Below are 24360 nucleotides of genomic sequence, written 5' to 3'. Positions count from 1 at the left end.
AATTCTGTGTTTGTCAGGAATGATAAAACAAATTGTGACATCCTTTCCTTTTCAGATGTTTGGCACATTACATTGATGGCTTGCCTCCACATGTTATTTTCCACTGTCCAAAAAAAAGTTTATATTATCATACTGCTGAACTAGCGTATTTCTAAAAATATAGAAGAGTGCAGGTGTAACTTAAAGTTTTCTTCAGTTACATGACTTTGTACTTAGGAAATGTAAACAATCAGTCCTCTTCTGCAATAAATAAAGAACATAACTCAGATTTTCTCCCTAAGTGATGGCCCCGTTTTGCTGTTTGATATGTCTAAAGAAGACAGAATTTGACAGTAGTTGCCAGAATGAGAATTTTCTGAATGAAGCCAGAGCAGAAGGAACTCAGATAGTGAAAACTGGTGATGCCTACACATTTGCCAATCCCCACAAACACAGCAGGACGTCAAGAAATTAAAGGGTCAAATTTATTTTTCTCAGTGGCTTGTGATCTCTTATCCAGCTGTTGTAAACTACATCAACTGATACACCGCTCTAACACATTCTGGGCCAGAATAGTTCCAGTCTGAAAATCAGTCATAGATGTTGGCACCAAAAATAAAAAGTCAATTTCTTCAAAAATCTCCATGTTTCTAATTAACTGAGGATACCTCTCACCAAACTGTTACCTCAATCTAATACATTGGTAAATGACATGCTTTTGCTTTATACCCTTCCACCTTTTCATTTTTGTGTCTAATAGCAGAAAATTTTCCACCTATACTGTTCAGCTTCAGAAGCAGAACAAAGAAATCTTACGCTTTCTAGGTAATTCTTTGAGAATACAAATGGTACAGCAGGACACCTTTTGAGGAGGACACAAAAGAATCTCTATATTTTTATGAAAATATCTTGAAACTCATTAATTAAATATTTAGCACCTGTGTCAACCTGAATGACTGAGATTTTATGTAAAATTCCTATACCTACAATTCACCCAGTATTATTACCATGCATTAATATAACAGTCAAAGGAACGGACTGCCTTGTTTTATGACAGCAGACTAGAAAATGTGTGCTTAATTCCCAGTTTTCTGCCTAATATGTTTTAACAAGCTATTTAAATGCCCTGGTCCTCAAGTTGCCACTTACAAAACAGTATAATCACCCATTTTACAGATGGGCTTTCTAAACAGATGTTCAAATCCTACAGTAGTAATGGTAATATAAGAACTCATATAAACAGAATTGTAATGTTAAAATGAAGGAAAAAAACAGGAAACATGAAGAACCAGGAAAAAAATATATTTTATAGAATATATATTCTGTTATATAGAACACTTTTTAGCATATTGTAAATGTTTATACTATAGCTTCACTACATTTTTCTAACTAATTCCAAAACATTAGAAGTTCCCTTTGGTTTAGTTCATCCAATGAGGGGGGGGGGGAAGAATTCTATCTTATTAAAATGCTTTCTGCAACAGCGATGCAATTTGATGCTTTTTTTGGTTTTAACTGTTTATTTAAATACTCAGTCATGATCACTAAGGACTGCTCCAGAATCGTGGGAAAACCCAAAATGGAGGAAGCTGTGGAATCCCTTTCAGAGCTTTCAAATACACTGGTGAGCAAACCCACTTCCCTCTGGAAAGGGGAGGATCGTGGTTTTCCCAGTTCGATGATGTTACTTTTCTCTGACTACTATTAGATCATGCTTTCTAGAGGCAGATCCTTACAGCTCATGATTACATTTCTGAACAAGCAGGAATGCTGCTTTTGGAAAAAAATAACCAATTACTGGCATTCTGAAAAAGTAACTCAGAGGTAGGTAGTTCTTAAATTTCCTCTAACCTCAGCCCTCATTTCAAATTTCACACTGTCACCACACAATAGTCTCAGCATGATTCTCAGGAACAAGAAACAGATGCTCACAGTAAAGAGCAGTAAGAACAAGACTGTTGCCCTATCTCTCTTCATCCTTGGTTCTGCAAAGATTTTGCTAGATGGAAGTTAAACCATTATATCCCTCAGACTACATTTCTTTATCATTTCACATGTGTTTTGTAATTTGGAGAATCTTCTCAGTGTATAAAGAAATACATGTGGGAGTCTTTAGTAAAACATTGGCAAATTTTTACTGCCTTACAGTTTGGCATTTCATATGGCTTTTGAAGTATGTTTCAAAATACAATATATATTTGAAAGTTTCTAAAATAGTACCAGATTCTAAAACCTTGGTTTTCTTTAGAAGTTTAGTAGAAGACTAAAATAATCCAAAACAGTAACTACTTTTAGGCTTCAGTTATAAATACTACTTCAATTTATATATTCAACTAATAGAAAATAGTAACAAAAATTCACTTTTTAATTAATTTCCTTATCAGGAGATCAAGTGTAAATTCATATTTTTCCAGTGCAGAGTGGCTTTTAATTTTTTTATATCTTAGTAAAAACTTCATTTTCAAAACTCCTGGTTTAAAAACCTAACTAACCGTGACATAGAATTAGTCTATTTATGGCTACAAAAAGCAAGCCTTGTTCTCATTATGCAGTAAGTACTAGCTGTTTATAGTTCTGACAGTTTGTTGGAAGTGATTCAAACCTATAGTGCTATTATTCCTTAGTAAAATTTAAACAGCTGTAGTCATGTAATTCAAAACCCTGGAAGCCTGCTGCAGTGCTTGTTCTACTTCAGTATACCATGAATGCAGGATGCAGCCAGTCATATAAAGGACTCTCCTCTTCACAGAATGAAAGAAAGACGTGAACTACAAACCTGAATGCAACCTGAAAGATCCAAATAGATGAGCTTGTGACAGCCTCTTCCAGAGCCCAGGTACAGTAAACCTTTGTTTGTGAATTTGCTGCAGTGAGCTAAACTCAGATACTGTAAATTGGGGAAGCTGCTTTGCAAAAAAAATCCAAAACAGAGAGCAAATTATCACAAGGGTATGTTACAGAATCAAAAAAACATGAAATACCATAGTTAGAGTATTCTGAAAATCACTGTAAAGAGAAGATGTTTGATATGAAACAGAATTATCTCCTTGCTGAAGTTGGAATGTCCCTTTCTTCTGCTGCGCTTTTTCCTCTGCTCCTTATATTGTAAATTACTGGGGAATAGCACTATCATACAACATATTTCACCATATGAAAACAGTATAATTTTAAAGTTATCTTAAATAACTGCAAAAGCGTACTTTTTTAATGAACTGGCATTTTTGTGTGCATACTTTGAAACCTAATAGACTTTTCAGTATAAGTTTGCTGGACTGTCTTTGCCATTGATTTTACAAGCAGTGCCTGCTGCAAATGAAAACCAGAAGTGTATCATAAGACATTAAAAACACAAAGGTACAGTTAGAGCTTCTCAAGTCATATAATTATTTAGTAGAGTACTATTAAAAGATTCTGAAAAATTGAAAGAGATACAAAAGGAAATTATCCAACAGGCAATCATCCAATGTTAGGTTTTGATCTGTTCTTTTGGAAAACATTTCTTTAAATGTTAGTTACAAAACAAACTGTATAAGTGGAAAATGTTAATCAACAGCACTCTGTAAAAGCAAGACTCTATACCCTCAATATACTTAAGTTTCCGTCTGCAGCTTTGGTTTGTAACATACTAAAAACTATTCATTTTTCTGAACTACACTTCTAACTGGAATAAATAACAATTGCTACAAGCACCACAAATTAAAGCCTATAGAAAATGAAAACCTAGAATTAGGACCTACTGCTCTGGTAGAAATTTAGTTGTAGGGACACAGTCATGCAGTTCTGCAAGTCAGCAAATGTAGGCATTTTGAAGAAAGATGGGAACACCCACTGAGGACCTGACTGCTTAAGGAGTGACATACATGTTTGGAACTGACTTTATACTTTCAATATAGAGTAGGGAAACATGCTAACATGAACTGAACACACACACACAAAAGAGATAGGAAGCTGGAAAAGAATGTTACCACTAAAAAAAAAATACAAAAATATTAAGAAATTAAATATAACATCACTTTTCATGGGGGGCGGAGGGAAACCAACAAAACAAGACAGACAACGTACATCAAAACCAGATATTAGAATATAAGGGCATGTGTTGGTGGTGCGTTTTTTTAAGTAGAAACAATTAATTCATATTAAACACAGAAATAAAAGTATCCTTCCTTGTAGAAGTATAAGCCATTTTGCATTTTAGTGACATATTCCACAGAAATGAGTGGGGAAAAAAATCAAACTCAGAAACAGTACACTTCCAAACTTACCTGACAAAATAGCTAATGTATTAAGAGACTAGTTTTTATACTAGCAGTTTTAACTCTTTTTAAAGTCTATGTTGCTACAAGGTTTCACAACTTAAGACACAGGGAAGCCTTTCCTACTGTATTTTGAAGACTGTGGTCACAACCTTCCAATACTTTTGAAGACAAATTTTCTTTACAGGTCATATGACTCATTTTTATGATCTGGGAATTTTAACACATGCCACCTTCTGCCATTTTTAAAGTGACAGCTTTCTTAAAACTGAAGCTTGATACACAGACTACTAAAAATCCTTGTTTTGTGTTACAGATAATTTCTGCAGGAATTCTGTCATACGATTTTTTCAATTAATTTTGGCATTAGTGATCTCAGCATCATTGTTTTAAAGCAATCTGACAAAAATCACCTTCTGACTTTTATTCCTGATAGAGAATATTCATGTCTACCATATGCAGAAGAACTTTCCAGAGGGAAAATTGTAGCTGGTGATCTGTGTTGTGTAAAACAGAGGTTAGAGGTTAAAATGCTTGTATGGAACAGTAGGAGAGAATCAAAAATGACCAAACAGATTTGAGCATACTCAATCTACACTTCACTTGTTCCTTGCTCCAATAACAGACATCTGATACAACAGCAAACTTCACATGCAGTGTTATAAAATGCAGTACTGCCACCTCTAAGAACTTTGTATTAGTTACCTCATTACACAGGACCTGTGAGAGCTAATGCTTTTGAGATGGCATGTGAAATGTTGATGAAATTTGTGTGCTATCAAAATCTTCACAGGACAGCAACTTTTTGTACATCCCCATAATCCTAGAAACAATGAGCTTTGCTTTTTGTCCAGATATTGACAATAAAACCAGTGTTATCTTATGGTTTTAAATCAGAAGCATTATATGTGACTGGGAAAATTTATTAACGGGGTGCAAGTTAACTGCAAAATATACTTTCTCAGTGGAAAATTTTCCTTTTTGTTTTAAACATTTTATTGCATTGAAAGCTTCAACTACCTAAGAAATGAATTGTTCTGACTTTTGGTGGCAACAGCATGCTCAGGTAACGAGGATAACATATGCTGAGATTACCTATAGAACAGCTGTTCCAAACTTCAACATAAATATATGGAAATTTAAAAAGAAAAAATATCAGCCAACATGCAGAAAACACAGACTATGACAAGATTAATACTGATGAAGAGATGAGTGGTAAGATTGGAGGCACTAAATAGAAAACTTTGCTAAAACAAATGTTAGTTATATGAGGATATGGCATTATAGACTAAGAAAAACAAAAGTGAAAATGTATTATGTGAATGCCAAAGAAAATATGTTTCTGGAGTTTGTGGGGCTGCTGTTGAAATGAAGACATTTTCCTCATAGGAAACAGCAACAATGTATAGCTATCATCAGATCTACATAAATCTTTGTGATGGCTCCTATCACGGACCAGTATGCCTCTTTTCCTTTATGGTAGATTTTACTGCAGCAATTCTACCTACCAAGCAGACCAAGCAGATGTAACAACATGAAGGGTTACATCTAAACCAGGAATGGCAGACCTCTGTAAGAATGTAAATTCTCTGCCTTCAGCTCACTAATCTTCCAAATAAGAGTTTGGAATAACTCTTTGTTTTGCAGTTGTCACTCAAGGCCTGGGCTCACACAATATACCTATCCACAATCCTCTCTTGCAAAAATATGTTTTTAAGAACATATCTAACTTGTAAACTTCTTGCATCATCCTGAGTAACTGGACATGCCCAAGAAATTTTTGGCTACCATGTTATTTTAAAAGTTTCTGTAAAATTCTGTGAACCATATAGGGTAATTTAGTGTACATTTTTAATTATACTAAAAAGAGAAAAGAACCGCTAAGCCAACTGTATGGGGCATATTTTTTCATTTTGTATAGCAGACAGAATTCTGTAAATCACTCAAAAAGAGTATTTCTACTACATAGGCCTCTAAGTTTCCTGCAAGATTAAAACAATCACACTTTCATATTTCTGTTTAATTTTACCTTGACAATAGTCATAGTGTTCCATTACTAATGTCTGTATATGACAGATTTAAATAGAGAAGAGCTCTGCAACCTTTGATATGAGTCTCATCGATTCATCCTGAATAACAATAAAAAAATTCCAGAATTACAATAGAATTTTATTTGTATTAATTTATCTTACATTTTTATGCAGAATAACAAGGGGAAAAAACATTAATAAGTACCTTTAAATCATCATAATATTTTTTATACATCACCGCCATTTTCTTTGGAAGCCTCAAAGTAGAACACTGAGAGACACGTGATGCTACTTTTACTCACTTAAGTATGGTAATTTTAACATTCCAATTCGTTGAAACATCACACATTACACAGTCCTACAGAGCACAGGGGCCTTTTCATATGGTTGCAAGTTAGTACATTTACACATTTTACTAAACCAAGATTCTTTATAGCCAGTCCTATCTAAATGGTGTCTAAAAACACTGGTGCATTTTCTCCATGAACTCTGGTACACTTCTCTAACCAGTAATATCATTTACAAAATACTTCCTGTTTAGTTCTACCCTCTAGGTGTAACATTATATTTAATTATAAGGCTTCCATGTTTTATTGACCTGCAAAAGTGATACTACCTATATTATTCTATATATCATTCAATTAGAATACAATGGGAACGAATTTGCTAGTATGAAGAATGTTTTACAATAAATGTCAATAATAGAAAGGCAGAAAGTCAGCACTTACACATGGAAATGTAATAGTTGAGTGTGTATCTTTTGCCAAGTTGTGGTCACCTTTTTATTATTTCAGTTATCAGGCAAAAGGACACCAAGATAGCTAGAAATTCAATACCAATCAACTTTAAAGAGGGAAGTTTGTGCTTTTGAAATATATTCCTGCAACAAAGGATTTGAGAGAGGCGGTATCAGTAAAAATAGGTATGTTGGTGGAAGATAACCATAACCTGAAGAGAACTGAAGGTATAGGGAGTTGTGAGAAAGCACTGGGAGGACAGCATGAAGGGGAAAACTCTGAAACCTTTCATGTGAAAACAGCACAACCAGGGGTCCGTCTCAAGTGTCTGAACACAAACACTTGTAGCATGGGAATCAACCAGTAAGGATCAAAGGCCACACGCAGGTGCAAAGCTATGATTTCATTGGGATTCCAGAGATGCAAAGGGGTAGCACATACAACAGGAGGACTGCAATGTATGGTTACAGAATATTCAGGAGTGACAGCCCAGGTAGGTGAGGACAGGTTGCATTTTATGCAAAGTTTTGCCTAAATGCATGGAGCTTTGTATTGGACTGGGCGACAAGTCAGTCAAGAGCTTATTTGTAAGGATTGGAGGCTAGACCTATGAAGATTACATTGTGGTAGGTATCTGCTACAGGCTGCTTGATCAAGAAAAGAAGGTAGATGAAACCTTCTTTGGGCAGCTGAAGGAAGCCTTACAATTGCCCATCTTGGTTGCTCATGAGAGACTTTAACCACTCTGGTGTCTGCTGGAAGAGTGACATGGCTGGGCACAAACAATCCAGGAGACTTCTCAAGTGTGTTGAAGAAAATTTATTGATCCAGGTGACTGATGAGTGGTCTATGGAACAGGTTCTTCTCGACTTGTTTCACAAACAAGGAAATACTGGTCAAGGATGTGAAGAACTAGAGTGGCTTTGGTTACTGCAACCATGAAAATGGGGAGTTTCAAATCCTGGGAGAAGAAAACAGGACAAATTGTAGAAGAAAAAGCCTGAAGAATCTTGAGAGCAGATTTTGGCTTGTTTGGGGGTATGCTTAACAGGAGCTCACGGTAGACAGCCCTGGAAGGCAAAAGGACCCAGGAGAGCTGGTTGATCTTCAAGGCCAAGGTACTCAATGACTTTTTTGCCTGTTTTTACTGCTAAGGCTTGTCTTAAGGCTTCTCAAGGTGCTCTGTAGGAGCCTGCTATCAGAGTCTGTGGGAGTGAACAATGGTAGAAGATAATATCAGGGAGCACCTGAGGAAATGGAACAAGAGAGGATGCATCCAAGAGTACTAAGAAAGCTGGCTCCTGTCACTGGAAGGCCTCACTCATTTCTGAAAGGTCATGGCAATCAGAGGATATTCCTGATGACTGGAAGATAGGAGATGTCACATCCATTTTCAGGAAATGAAAAAAGGAGAATCCAGGAAACCACAGGCCAGTCAGCCTCACCTGAGTCCCTAGGAAGGTTATGTATCAAATTCTCCTCAAAGCCCTTCTAAGCACACGAAGGATGAAAAAATGATAGTGAACAGCCAGCATGGATTTACCAACTGCAAAGCATTCCTCATCAAGGCAATAATTTTCTATGATGAAATTATTAATCTATGGATAGGGGGGAAAACCAGACGTTATGTATCTTGACTTCAGCAAGGCCTTCCACACAGGCCACAGTACTTTTTATAGCCAAACTGGTAAAACAAAGGCTGGATTAGTGGGTTTCAAGGTGAGTGAAAATATTTCCAGACTGCCAGGACAAAAGACTGTCACCAATGGTGCTAAGTGCCATCGGTGGCTTGTGGCAACTGGCATCCCTAAAGGGTCCATATGGAGGCCAGGACTGTTAAATGTCTTTATAAATGGTTTGGATGATAGGTACAGAATACATTCTCAGCAAATTCACAGACTATTTCAAACAAGGGGGAGTGTCAATATACCAGAGGTTAGAACTGCTATTCAGAGAGATTTAGTCTGTAAAAATAGGCTGACAGAAACCTGATTAAGTTAAACAAAGGTAAATGCAAAGTCCTGCATATGGGAGGGAATAACCCCATGCATCAGTACAGTCTGGACACTGGACAGAAAACAGCTGTCAGACACGCTGACCTGAGAGTCCTGGTCAATAACAATCTAAATGTATGTCACAGTGTTCTCTTCCAAAAAAGGTGGCCAATACTGAGCTGTATTGGCAAGACTGTAATCAGCAAGTCCCTGCTATCCCATGAACCAGACCCTGGCATCACCTAGGAATGTGCTTGCTGTATGTACCAAATGTGTGTTAGCAAGCATGCTAACTACCAAACAGAACAGGCAGTTATGAAACAGTGTTTTCAGTCTTTACAATTTGGCAAGACCTGGCCCTCTTATTGTCTTCATGCAGGAACCTACACTCAACATGATCCTTAAGAAGCATACAGCCTCAAAATATTATGCTGTAATTATCATATAGCACGTATTATGTTATGTAGCAAGATGATTCTACAGTGTTACTCAAAGAACTTAATAATATAACTTTATCCCTTCTTTGTAGCTAGTACAGCAAAGAAAATTATATACTCTGTGAAAATGGTGAGAACAAGTTATTTGACAATAAAGCTAACACCAGCACAAAGAGATATGAAGATATATGTAAAGCAGAACTATGACAGACTATTACAAATTAGAAACTCATGGCTCTTCTGCAGCTCTTGCCTCTCTAACTTGACCGTCATATGCCATTTTTGTATGAAGTTGATAATCTGTAGTTTACCTGTGGTAATTTTTGAAACCTTGTGTGTAAATATTGGTGTGTTTCGGGGCTAGACCCAGACACATCACTCCAAAGACAACTAAACTACGCCAAATTACTTGTTTATATACTTAACACTATAAATAGCCTATAAATGGGCATATGCATAATAAAAATCTATTAAGAACCATAATTTCTACAAAAACTATTGATTTTAGTTTTAGATTGATTTTGTTATTAGAAAAATTTGCCCATATCAGTGTTGTTCCTAAGAAATTATTAATTAAAGCAGAGTCAAACACTGTTTTTCCATCAGAAAAGAGCAACGAAAAAACATTAAAGAGAATTAATGGAAGCAAGATAAAACTGAAAATGTTAAAGGAAAAAGAATGGCCAAATATATAATGGTGATTGCATACTTAAGAGGCCTTTCAGATGAAGGCTCTCACAAATATCTAGAAATTTAGAGAGACATTTAAAGAGCCTAAGTGTACTACTGAATGAAGGAATAAAGAAACTTGGAAACAATATAGGATTAAAACATATTGTTGACAACTCCAAACTTAAAATAACAAAAAAACCCCTCCCCCAGACCGGTGAAGTTTTGAAGCCCATTTATTAAAATTAATTGAGCTTGAATATGCAGTTTTGCCCTGGCACTGTAGAAAATGAATGAAAACTTCACTGAGTATCTCTGAATCCTGCTAAACTCCATTTTCAGAGTACTTAAGAGCAGTAGTGTCTACTTTTTATCTGGAAGTTTTCTGTACCCAAAAAAACATAGCACTTCAAAAAATCTTCCTTCTTGGTATAATTTAGAGTTCATGGGAAAAATCTGTAGTACTTACATTTAATCCCTGGCATTCAGAGAGAATTGAGTCTTGCAAATTCTTACATTCACCTAAAAACAAACAAACAAACAGTCATATTAAAGGTGAACAAGTTCACATTCTCAGTGTACGACACAGATGTAAGAATTCCTATTACAGATTCAGTCCATCTAGGCCAATATTCTCCCTGAAACCATGGCCACAGCTGATTACTGAGAAGAAAGCACAAAAAACCAAAGTAGAATACAAAGTTGGAGTAAGCTGTCCTGAGGAGATGTCTCTCCTTACAGTCCATCAACTAATGGCTGACTTAGGAAACAAGCTGTTTTCAGTCTTAAATTACCAAGGAACCAGAAAGCTAACTAATTAAGCAATCTGGAGTTAGGAATGCCAGAATTAAGTTTTCCACATAGGTTTATCTGTCCCTCCCACCCATATATTATGACACAAGTATCTAATTATATACATGAATAACTTTTTTCCCTCTGAAAATAAAGGTGCAGCAATCAGAGGAATGGTAGGAAAAGCCCTGCTTATGTTCTGCAGGTATAGAATTCCAGAGAATTTAGCTGCCTAAGACAGTCTCTTCTGTGTGCATAAGATCTATTAATTTTAGAAACTCCTATTTGGCAGAGATTGTTGCAATTCTAACAAAATAATTAAAGATAGATGTCTGACACTAGACGCAACACTTACACATCCCTTCAGACACTCTTCTGCCAAATTTTGAGTCTATTCTCCAAGGTAAAGATGCAAAAACTCCTATTAAACATAGTGATATTTTTACCTTAACCTAATTTTCAAGAATTATTGATCTGTCTACCCTGAAATGGAAAAAAAAAAAAAAAAAAAAAAAAGCTAATATGGAAAATGCAGTATGAAAGGTTTATAGACTTGGAAGAAATATATTTTTAAAATCTTTACAAACATGTTTTCATATGGTAAGCCAAATACATGTTTTCAATTGCAATCAAGCATTAGTGCAACAATAGATCTGTGTATTCTTTTCTACGGGGACTGTGACCTCAATGATATCCTTTAACACTGTCTAACTCAGTGCTTTTTGAGGAGTAGGACAATACTGAGAGGAACTGCATAACCCAAAATAAGTTAACCAATTAAAATCTTCCTTAAGGCTGCTAAGCCACAGAAATTACACACCTCTTACATGTTATTTTGCTTTAGCACTAAATAAGACACAGTTACGATTTTACCTGTGAAGCTGTACATGCTACTGAAAGCAACTGCTCTTTTTGGTGTTACATGTGAGTATAATTTGGTTAGCAGACAGTATGTAATACTAGTAAAAAATTCCAGTTCAGGCACAGGAGATGGCAAGGAAGAAGAAAGAGTATTTCAATAATTATTTATTACCTTTCCTCCCCAAGTTCCTCCTTTTCTATTTCCAAGCTCTCCTGGACAGAATTACTTATGACATTATCAGAACGGTTATCAGTTCAAAATAAAACAGAAGATCCCAATTATGATTCAAGCCATTAAAACTACAGGCTTGAGGAAGAGTGGCTGAAAAGCTGCCTGGCAGAAGAGGATCTGGGGGTGCTGGCTGACAGCCGGCTGAACAAGAGCCAGCAGTGTGCCCAGGGGGGCAAGAAGGCCAACAGCATCCTAGCTTCTGTCCAAAACAGTGTAGCCAGCAGGACCAGGGCAGTGATTGTCCTCTTGTACTGAGCACTGGTGAGGCCGCACCTCGAACACGGTGTTCAGTTTCAGGCCCCTCACTGCCAGAGAGCCATTGAGGTGCTGGAGCGTGTCTGGAGAAGGACAATGAAGCTGGTGAAGGGTCTAGAGAACAAGTTTTAACGAGGAGCAGCTGAGGGAACTGACTCAGAGGGACCTTATTGCTCTCTACAGCTCCCTGACAGGAGGCTGTAGCCGGGGCTGGGGGTGGGTGGGGGTGGGGAGGGGGTCAATCTCTTTTCCCAGATAACAAGCCACAGAAAAAGAGGAAATGGCCTCAGGTTGCACCAAGGGAGGTTTAGATTGGATGTTAGGAAAAATTTCTTCCCTGAAAAGATGGTGAAGCATTGGAACAGGCTGCCCAGGGAGGTGGTGGAATCACCATCCCTGGAGGTGTTTTAAAAACACATAGATGTGGTGCTTAGGGACACGGTTTAGTGGTGGACCTGGCAGTCCTGGGTTAACAGCTGGACCTGATGATCTCAAAGGTCTTTTCCAACCTAAATGATTCTATGATTCTATAATTCTATGATCAATTTAAGCTGACTAGCATATAGCTGCCAAAAAGTAATAAATAAAATTTCATTCTTCAGGTAAGGGATAAAGTTCTTAATGCAAACACTCGTTCACATTGTGAACTAAGAGAATCTGAATGCAGATGGACAACTGGCAACTACAGGAACAAAGTGAAAAAAACAGTCAGTGAGTTTTCAAAGGCAATATTAACAACTTGCCACATGGATTAGAGGAATGCAGTAGCATGCATAGACAGGACTGCTCCATCCATCTAGTGAGTGAAAACTGCACAAATACTGGAAACATCTTATGGTGGAGATGCAGTTTAAACTGATCTACCAATTTGTTCAAAAATGAACAATTTCTCTGCTTTCAAAACAATTGTACCTGATACTAGCCATTTTATTGTGCCATTTTTCGTCCAGATAAAAAGGAAGTTCTTTGAGTCCAAAACGATGGTGGTTTAGAAACAGGACGTCTGTGCAATGATCTGCACTCAAGATTGGGATTCAATACCTTCCCAGGTGCTAAGGTCAAAAAGGACTGAGCATAACACAAAAATGTCCACAGTCAGAGAGAAAAAGTAACTAAGTAGTTAAGCCAAACTGAAAAATTTTAAAAAAGTTTCACAAGGAATAATATTGACTAGCAAAAGCAGGAAATCAGTGAGATGGAAAAAAGCTAGAAAATACAAAAACCTGAGGGGTTAAAACGTTTCTAAGGAAACACAACCTTGTGGCCAAACTTCACTGAAAATGAAGGAAAAGGGTAGTGCACAGGAGTAGTATGGGAAATTCAGGAGGGAACATAGGCCAAAAATTACTGCAAATACTGAGGCAATTTTGGACATGTTTCAGGGAGCAGGCCTTGTTTTCCCCTAATAATAATTACTAATGATTGTCTTTGGCTTTCTTGGAAAGGCAAAAGTTCCTGGTTTACCCCTCTGTACTCTCCTCAAGTGGCCACTCCTGGAAGCGGTTTGAAGCAGGCCATGGCCAGGATCTGCAGGTTCTCTTTGCGCTCTGCCTACGCTCAGATGACACACAGCCTCATAGGCTCTTGCAAAAGATTATTTTCGGGTCCTTCTCAAAGCAGTCCAGACAACTCTGTACCTGACATAGCCCACAAGAGACACTTGGTAGTAGCAGGGGTAGTTATGATAAATCAGGGTTAAACCTGAAAACGTGTCCACACTTGAGCACAGTATAAAACAGGGTTTGATAGGCACTGAATGACTTTCCCCAGTCTGGCTCTGTATGTGTTCCAGTGGGTCAACACCCAGAAAGCTGGAAAGTATCAGCTTCAAGCTTCTCTTTCAAGCTCATCTTCCAAGACAAACTTAAATACAAAGAAGATTCAGCCTGATGCCATTTTCCTGAATATATGAGAACCTTCTAACAAAGATCAGTTAGGAATTGGTCCATGTAATTTCCCATGTTCAATCAAAACAAACGACAGTAGATCAGACAGTAAAAACAACAACAAAAAAAGATAGGACATTAAATCTTCAAAGTATTTGTGAAGCTCCAAGTAGTGTAATGATTGCGTACTTGACTGATTGCTGCATATTATGTACAACCCTCCGTGAAAATGCCTGTTTCATGTGTTCTAATATTTTACTTTTCTTCCAACACAGGGATCCCACATACCCCCGTTGAGCCTTCTCAGATCTGTACAACACTGCTAAGACTATCCAAAAATTTCAACTGTTCCAGCTGTCACAGAAAATAACAGCGGCCAGCTGAATGTCAGGATGCAAGTAGTTAGTATTTTACTACTACTTCTTCTTTGTAAAGCATCTGACTGTAGGAAGACAAGGAATAGGAGTCTGAGAAACAATGAAAGGGAAAACATCCTAAGGAAAGCATCTAGCACTGCTAAGCGCAATGCCCGAGGCCTACCATGTGATATATACACTTATCTTCATGAGAAATACCTAGATTGTCAGGAAAGAAAATTGGTTTTTGTGGCACCTGATTGGCCAGAGGATTTAAAACACATGCTGCTAGCAAGAAACAGGATCCGTAAATTGAAGAATAATATGTTTTCCAAGTATAAAGTACTGAAAAGTCTGGATTTACAACAGAATGAGATATCAAAAATTGAGAGTGAGGCTTTTTTTGGTTTGAATAAACTTACCACACTCTTACTTCAACATAACCAAATTAAGAGTTTATCTGAGGAGATTTTCATTTATACACCCAGTCTAAACTACCTGCGTCTTTATGATAATCCCTGGCATTGCAACTGTGAACTAGAAACTCTCATTACAATGCTACAGGTTCCAACAAACAGGAATTTGGGAAATTATGCCAAGTGTTTGCACCCAATAGAACTGAAAAATCAAAAGCTAAAGCAGATAAAAGCTGAACAGCTATGTAGTGAAGAGGACAGGCAGGACCCCCAAAATATAAAACGGGAGAAGCCTGAAGCTGGTAAACCAGAATTTGATTCTTCTTTGTGCCACATGTATGTGTTTCCTGTGCCAACTCTGAACTGCAAAAGAAAAGGTTTGTATCTGTCCTTCTAACTGAATTAATGACTTTAATATTCTTGCTCCCTTAATACACTTACTCACATATTATTTACAGCAAATTAATATAGTACCAGTACTTGCTTTACTTTAACAAATACTGTTAATTGTTCTCCCGTAACTACGAGCAACAAGTAGGAATATGTTCCACATTTTACCTGTACTCTGCAGAACCAATTCTACAGATATTCTTTAGTACTTTAGTATAAGATATCCAACAAAAATCAACAGGAATAAAATTAAGCACATACTGAAGTTACTGAAGGACCAGCACCTCACTAGTCTGATTTTACAACTATAAACATACTAATCAGTCAAATTACAGCTGTGCTGAAATTGTTGTCCTGATAGAGAAAAGCACAGTGTGTCCTTTCTTCTCTCCAGTGTACAAACACAAAGATAGCAACAACTTTGACAGAAGCGAGCTGTGAAGCAGGACTGAGACAGCCAGCTGTAGAAACAATGCGTAAAGGAACCTGATTGCAAAGGACAGCCTTGCACATTTTCTGTACAAGATTTCTTCTGCTAAGGGAAGAAATTGTATGCTTTTGTTCGTAAAGAAATACCTCCTCTGTGTTCTTCCTGCCAGCACCCAGCAAACAGTTCAAAGTTAAAGGGCCTTCAAGAAATGTTTTTCAGATACTTGGATCCACTCCATTCCTAAATCCTTCTCAGGCTCCCAAAAGCCACAGTTAAGCCTTAAGGGTAAACCAGCTGGGGCATATATCAACACAAAATGCACGTTTATTTGTGCTTTATATTTCCCATATTTTATCCCATGATGAAACAAAGCAAACAAAAAAACAAATTAAGAATAAAGTCATTCTTCAACATTACAAATCTGAAATAAAAAGCACTACTAGATTTAGCCAAAATTGGGAGGATTTTTTCCCCACTTTTTTGAAGTATAGCCTGCAGTACCAGATCACTGCAGTATGTTTTGCCCACTTGTATCTTGCAATGTGTTTGCTAAACTTCTATTTGCTTTAACAGTGACTTAAATATATTTAACAACTCTGTGTGCCCTTTTATTCTTGGACCTTAATGCCAGAGACAAGCTCAGAAGCCACTTTAATAAGACAATACCTAAATATAAGGAATGAATGATTTCAGTATTTGATTGAATGGTTTATCCACTACATATGTCATAAAAAACGGTCCACATTTTTACTTTTTTCCACCCTGTTAAATTATTTTCTTCTTCCTATAGCTCACTTTTCTCTTTGTTTTACCATGCAGCTACTACATCTTTTCTTATTAACAATTTATGGGTTTTACTGGTGAACATTCATTAATTTCTTAATATTAACCTACCTTACCTTTCCCTGTATGATAGGATCTTAATTATTCGATTCCAGATTACAACCTGAATTATCCTTCATAGGATTCTGATTATATCATTATTACCTTATGCCTCCAGTAAACTGTGATACTGAACAAAAGCCAGGCACATATTATAACCTTAATATAAGAAAAGACTGACTTTCCAGCTCTCCCCGTTTAGTGGTATCGAAGGGATGAGCTGAATACATGAATATACTCAAAAACTTTTGGCTGCAAACATGTTACTTTTTTTCCTCTAAGTTCACAGAAACAATCACAGGAGTTTCACAGGTTTTTACGGTGTTTTAAGAAAGTGGTTTACTGTCTTTAGTACTAATAATGAAGGACTAAAGTGACTTCATCCTCTACATGAGTATACTGGAGGGTACAAGGACTCCCTCCTTCAGATCAAGGACTAAGTATATCACTCCAGGACTTCCTGAGTGTCTAGCACAGACACACTGAGTACATTCAATATTTTTTACGAAGTATCAGATCTACTGTGCATATGCTTGACAGCTGGATGCAGATATTCCATGGACATTTGGGATTTCTGAACATATGGTAATCTTTGATGAAAGCATTTTATTTACTGCCTTTGCATATGATTATTGTGCAGCAGATGCACAATCTTATTGGAATTTTCATCAGAAACTGGAGTATAATGCACCCAAAATCCTGGGAAAACACAAAACTATCTACAAGATTTCAGAGTAGGAAAAAAGTGCATCAGTTGCCAAACCAGTAAGATGACAAGAAAAGCTGCAATCCATCATTCCTTTACAATGGAGAGGATGGAGTGACAAGCAGTATAACAGTACTACGTATATCTAAAGAGCTATGACAACAGGTCAGCAGCTTTCAGTTGATGTCAGAAAGCTCATGAAAGAAACATCTTTAAAACACATATAACCACATGCATGTTCTCCTTTTTGAAGAACTTATTTATATCTCATCACACTGGTGATAAGCCAGATCTTTCAGTACTTCAGAATGAATCTGTTTTACACACACACACAAAAAAAACCCCAAAAGCCACACACACACAAAAAAAACCCAAACAACAAAAGCTGGATGCAGAAATAACTTCTGTTTGCTTTTCTGCAAAAGAATTTGTATTTGCAAGAGCAGTTGAAAAAAAACCTGCTTTCTAGTACTGCCAAACTCTCCAAGTCTCTAAACTCACGCATTATTTGCATTCATTTGGTGACAAATAGGCACTGAAACTTTGACATCTGCAAGAGCAGGAAGCACTCCAACCAGAGCAGGCTGGAGTAGTTATAATACTTATGTATTTATAATACCAAAGCTCTGCTCAAAATCAGATATAAGGAAGACTCTGATACATTATTTTAGTCTCAAGCATACCTGATGCATTAGGCATCTTCAGAACTTCAGAAGTACACTGACAACACAATTTTCAGCACAGATCCAGAAACTACTTGCTTTCATTCAAAGACAGTCAAGTAAGAGGTATCACTCATTTTCTTGTAAAAACAGCCCAGGATTAGATCACTCATTGAGTAAACATAATCCTGGAGATTAGGTTTATTATCATTATCCTGAGAGGATTCAAACCACAGTTTGCACTTCTCAAGAATGTGCCCTTACCACTGGACTAGAAACTATTCTTTTTGTAACTCTTTTGCAAGGAACACTGAAAGGATACACACAGAGATGACTGAGAGGTGCTTGGCTACTTTGGTAATGCCAGTGATACAAGTAGGATAGAGAAGTAGATATAGATAGAATGCCACCATGCCGCCTGGACATGTAATAACTGTAAGTATCATAACAAATACAAAGTCTTAAATATTACTAAACCACTACATAGCTGCAACTACAGAACTATAATTATACATACTATATCAACTAGCATTTTTATTGCTGATATAAAATTAGAACATTTTACCTTTTTGCAACACAAAACAAAGAATGTAAAATAGAACACTATAATTTGATTATGGAAGATGTTCATATACCAATGAACGTTTTTTATAGAGTTATCCAGGTTTCTTTTCTTAAAATCACCAAGCCCTTTACCCATACTTTTTATTAGTGTAGTATCTTCACTACTTACCCTGTCCCTATACAAATGAATAGTATAGCTCTATTAAAATAAAAGTACAAAAGACAGAAAGAAGCTTTACTATTAGCACTAATGAAGAAAGCAGTTTTCACGTGAAACGTAAAGATACAAGTGAACAAAGCAATGAAATTCAGAAGTTGAAGAAACACGTTGACACTAGTAGTGGGGATAAAAGGGAAAGAAGACAAGAAACAATGCTAGTCTGACAAAACTCTGTGTGATACCTAAGCAGTAAGAATAAACTAAAGCTGATATAAGTTATCTCTTTTTCATTTTTTAAGATTTAAAGAAAGTTCCAGGTAACATACCTCCAGACATAGTTAAACTTGATTTGTCCAGCAACAAAATTAGACAACTACGAGCCAAAGAGTTTGAAGATGTCAGTGAACTGAAGATATTAAACCTAAACAGTAATGGAATATCTTACATTGATCCTGGTAAGAATAATTTAAAATATTCATTAAAAAGTTATTTGTGTCTTATTAATTATAAACTTTGATAATATCTCTATCATATATAAATGGGGGGGAAAAAAGGATTTAAAAATCTAGAAGTTGATGCAACTTTTACCTTTTGTACCACTCAATTCACAGAGTAGAGGTTTGTACTGAAATATAGTCATCATGGAAATCAATGAAGAGAGACTGACTTCAGCTGCCCTTTATTAATACTAAATCAACGAAGTGCAAAAACTTAATTCTGCAGATCGAAGGCTAATCATTTCCCCAAATGCTAAATAGTTGAAGGATTTTTTAAAGTATCTTTCCCAAATCTAAGAAATCTAAGAAAACTTGTCATATAATAAGGCTGCTTTTAAGTCCAATATAGGACAAGTAACAGACAAACCAAATGGATTTAAACTCTATTGGGTTAAAAATCACTACATATAATTGCTCTTAAATTATATATTGTTAGAAGTGAAGTAGTCTTATGGGCAATTGCTTATCACCGTTGTGTATTCAAACTTTAATAATGAAATCAGACACAGGGAGAGGGAGAGAGAGAGCGAGAGGAAGTATGAAGCAAAAAGAGCCTTCTCTAGTAGCATTTTGGAATTTAAACGGCAGTAAAAAGTGGTAATATCAGTAAAATAGTACTTAGGAGGTTTAACATTATACATAGTCAATTTATTTGAATAAAGACTTCTGCCATTAAATTAAAAAGTATACTTGCAAAAAGTATAAACTGCTCTCTGAAACGTAACTCAGCAGCATAATTAGGCAGCAGGTTGATTGGCATTGATGGCATGCAGCTGTGGCCTTGCCTTGAAGGCAGTGGGTTGATTGACATGAATGATGTGCAGCTGTAGCTCGTTCCCACAAAGTGGTTAAAGAGCACTGAGGAGTGTGGGAGAGGTCATCAGGCAGGGAGGAGGAGCAGTGTGGTCTGATCTCTGGCAAAAGCCTTGTTGCAGCCTACTAGATTGTGCTGCAACACTAGCCCTGCACGTTGTCTAATACATGATCAGTTTTTATATTTCTGCTTCTGTATCATGGCAATAACAGTAGACTTCTACAAGCAAATTATGCATTCATTCACCTTACTTTCCCTATTCTATACTTGTAGATGCTCATTAATTGTTTTACTATTTTAACAGCAGTACAACTCCCCTAATGTCAATATATTTATACCAATATGTCACTGCCCGAGGCACAGGATGTATTTTAAAGTTGAGTGTTTGAAAAGTCTTTTTGCAGCCTTTAGCCAAAAATTTTAATAAATGTATAACTATGACTATATTTTTCCTGTTGCAGATATGCATGTTTTTTTTCGAACTCATCTTTATCAGGTACTGATAACTATTTGTCTATTGACCAGCTGCTTTCTCAGGCCTCAGTAACTTAGAGGAGCTGGATCTATCAAACAACAGCTTGCAGAATTTTGAATATGGAGTACTGGAAGATCTTTACTTTCTGAAAATACTGTGGCTGAGAGAGAATCCTTGGAGATGTGATTACAACATTCATTATCTTTTCTACTGGTTGAAGCATCACTACAATGTTCACTACAATGGCCTAGAATGCAAAATGCCTGAGGAATACAAAGGGTGGTCTGTTGGAAAATATGTTCGAAGTTATTACGAGGAGTGCCCAAAAGACAAGCTGCCCATTTATCCAGAAACTTTTGATCTGGACAAAGATGATGAGGAATGGGAACGACACAAAGAACAATCAGTTCAAACAGTAAAGAAGCACGGTGTAATTGTCACTGTGATAGGCTAATAAGGGACACCCCCCCCCTTTTTTTTTTTAGTACATTCAAATATTTGATACTTTGAGGAATAAAAAAATGCTGTTTACATTTTTTGTTAATTATATTGTTTGTAGGACTACCTACCTACAATGATTTCTTTTTATTGCAGTTAATAATTACAGAATGGCATTAGTTATACAGCATTCTTCATCAAGTAATAGTTTCTGACAAGCTGTTCTGGACATTCTTGTGAAATATTTTGGCAAATATTTGAAACTATACAGTAGGAATCGATAGACACAAATGTACATAATGTGGTGGGGAGGAGCTGTGTTATGTATGAACACAGCTTATGTGTTGACACAGAACTTGCTGCAGGACTGTGACCAAGACACATTTTTCTTGAATGTATTGCCAGTTCTTTGTATGTATCAGTTTCCTGAAATATTCCCAGAAAACCTTTCTAAGATTTTTGTAACGGCTTCCTGTTGTTTTACTGTGTATGAAAAATCAAACTGAAGACTAACCTTCAATACAATTCTAGAAAACCAGGAATGGCAATTGTTATACTGACTAGGATTCAAACCCAGAAGCTAGGTCCTACTTGCTGATTTATTAGTGTTCCTGCTCAATCTTGAACGATTAACTCAGCCTCTGCCTCTTCTGTACCTGAGCTGCCTGAAACCACACATAGGCAAGACATGGCTGGTTCCCAAGATCCAGCTCCACCTGCTCATATTTGCCTTGTTTGGTTTTTACAGTAGGCAGAGCTGAAGTCTTTCTAGGAAATGTTTTAGGTTGTCATGTCAGTTTGATACAGATTACATGACATCACTTCTAGGTGAAAAGGACCATGTGAAGGCTGCTGTGGTCTGCATCCAACACACCAGTGCCCATCCAAACTGAAGGTAAGTATGCTTTTGAGTGCTCACTAGAAGTGTGAGACATTCTCAAAGTCTGTCCTTCCCCCAGCTCATTTGTAAAATGCACATTCTAACACCTCCTTATCACACAACTGTCTATGTGAATAAACAATCATTTTAAACTGTGATTATTCTAATACTATGGTAACAGAGCTGTACAAGGGCCCCAGCTAAGTAGACAATATCTCTAAAGATAAAATTCCTCACTACATAATACACTGGTTAAAGGTTCTTTTACAGAAAAAGCTGGTTTTACTAAATGACTATTCTGTTTTTACATAATCATTCTGTTTTTTAAAATTCTGCATTAGTTAATACTGAACTAGCAGAACTAGTACCTCTTAAAGACAGATATTATAAACCTTTCTTTACACATGGAAAGGCTAAGAAACTCCCCAAGCTCACAGGGTGGACAAGTAAGAGATTCTGGGTTAAAACTTCAGTATTCCCAGCTCAAGCCCTAGACCAATCTCCTGCTTTTAGATCAGTAAGAAATATGTAAGCGCAGGATAGAGATTCAAGGTCAGAACTTTAAATGTCTGTTGGCTATCATGGAAGAAGTTCTGGAACACCCCAGGGAGAAAATTTGCTTCTTTAAAGGTCCGCACACAGTTACGGTGTTTGTGGATTCCTCTGGTGCTTTAGCCACAAGCCCAAAAGGTCACACATTGTGTTTTAGAAGTGCAATTCAAAGCACTCAGTACTTTTATGCTAACATGAAATAAAAGAACAACAAGAAGGAAAAATTCAGAAATTATTGAAGGTAGGAATGCCAAAGAAGCCTTAAGCAAACACATATTATTATTAACTGCATTCCTTCATGTCTTCCATTATTCAGATTATGAATACATTTAATTGTGCTTTATGGATGAACTGAATAATTTAGCCATTTCTTCTGCAACATCTTTTATAAAAAATACAACAGTATCTGACTCATCCCTACTCCTGGGAATATCTTAAGCAGTATCATAATAATTAAAGGTTAATCCTGATAAGATGGGAACACAGATGAAAATCCCATTTGGCCAGCAACATTCAGTAAATGGGGCATTTTCTAGACTCTTAAAAGTCCTGAAAGAAAAAAAATCTGTCAGAAGTAGTAGCCAGCATTAAGTGAAATACTACTCCTCCTCTCAAATTCTGAAGGATTATTTCAGTACAGAATGGAACTGCTGGGAATGATTGAACAGGACACACAATGGAACCACAGAAGAACATCTGTTATTGGCAGCACAAACAATGGAGAAAAGATGAGTAGGAAAAAATGAATTTATAAACCATGTTACGTTAATTCCTGCCAAGAGTCAGTGTTAAAAAAAAACAACCACCAAACCAAAAAAACCCAACTAGCTTGAGGTAGGCTAAAGTCTAGGTAGAAAAGGCAATCAAGGAAAGGAATATAGGATAAAAGCTGGGTGGGAAGTCTCTGATCTCTCCAGTCAGCAAAAGCTTGCCAGTGGGAAAAGCAGTGGAATAGGACTGATGATCACAAGCAGTGGCCTAACTGTTGTAAATAACAAAATCAAAGGCCCTGGGGATTCTGAAACAGATCACAAAATGTCCCTCTTAGGACCAAGGCTAAAACCTGGGGGTCGCAGTGATAAATAGGACAATTGTTCAACAGAATCCAGAGTTAAGGGGTGTGGGGTTTGTGTGTGCATATGTGTGTGTATGTGATATCATTCAGGTGTCTCAAATAGTGGCACCAGAAAGTGTTGCATCTGCTGGAGGTTCAAGGGGATATGAGCCGAACATGCTGCCTGTATCTAACAGCACAAGATGTTTGGTGACAGCTATTAAATGTGAAATCTGTAAGTGAGGGACATATCAACAAGGACACTAGAGGAACATGATTCAACAACTATCCTGCAAATAAAGGTTTCAGTGTGAACTTGTGAAATCAGTGTCATCTCAGAAGCTCCATGAAAGAAACACTTGTGCAATAACACCAAAATGAAATTCAATACTTAAGAGTGGATCTGTCCAAACCTCTGAGGATCAACAAGTGAAAAGACTTTTAGCAGTCAAGAAAGCAGACTGAATTCTTGAATGCTGGAATTGTCCTTGCTACTGTTTTCCTTAGATGGCCTTTGGAGCCTTCAAAGAGTCGCTAGAAGTTCTATTCTTTAAACTACAATGCACTATGATTTTATTCCTTACTGTCTAAAGTTATTGCATATTTCAGTTTTTGCAAGAATACTAGAAAATTGTTATAAAATAGGTAAAGGATTATTCAAGTGACAGTTTCATTTCCTCTAATTAAAACAAAGGGGGTGGAGGGGAAGCCCTCCTTGGAAAACTGGAAAAACCTTGAAAAAATGGAACCCATTAGGGTTTTCTGCACGTTGGCATTTTCAGACACTCATATTGAGGATGTGGCAGAACAGCCAGTAATTGCAATTGCAAATGATATAAGAATGGAAATACCAGACTGGGGCAAGGGTAATATGGGCTAGTATGTCCTCCTGACAGTGCCTAGTAGTAAATTCTTTGAGAAAATACTGTATGAACAGGAAAACCATAAAGGAGCTACGA

The 24360-nt window shown here is 36.8% G+C and overlaps 2 protein-coding genes across 2 annotated transcripts in view; one reads left to right on the top strand and one right to left on the bottom strand.

Annotated features, from left to right (window-relative positions):
• The window catches only part of FBXL13 (F-box and leucine rich repeat protein 13), a 95425-nt gene that overhangs the window by 38519 nt on the left and 32546 nt on the right, over window positions 1-24360 (bottom strand). Inside the window, 4 exon segments of the mRNA XM_056339691.1 lie at window positions 2756-2885; window positions 6262-6340; window positions 6343-6361; window positions 10569-10621. Of these exon segments, the coding sequence (XP_056195666.1) occupies window positions 2756-2885; window positions 6262-6340; window positions 6343-6361; window positions 10569-10621 (281 nt within the window).
• Window positions 2631-21453, top strand: LRRC17 (leucine rich repeat containing 17). The gene is made up of 4 exons (XM_056340192.1): window positions 2631-2815; window positions 14401-15274; window positions 18991-19146; window positions 20528-21453. Exons 2-4 carry the CDS (start codon window positions 14518-14520, stop codon window positions 20929-20931), a joined length of 1317 nt encoding a protein of 438 aa, XP_056196167.1. The 5' UTR covers window positions 2631-2815; window positions 14401-14517; the 3' UTR covers window positions 20932-21453.

This window comes from Falco biarmicus, chromosome 5 (assembly GCF_023638135.1).
Source record: "Falco biarmicus isolate bFalBia1 chromosome 5, bFalBia1.pri, whole genome shotgun sequence".
NCBI classification, from domain to species: Eukaryota; Metazoa; Chordata; class Aves; order Falconiformes; family Falconidae; genus Falco; species Falco biarmicus.
The sequence above is the reverse complement of the archived record's forward strand: the minus strand, read 5'-3'. Positions and strand labels throughout refer to the sequence as shown.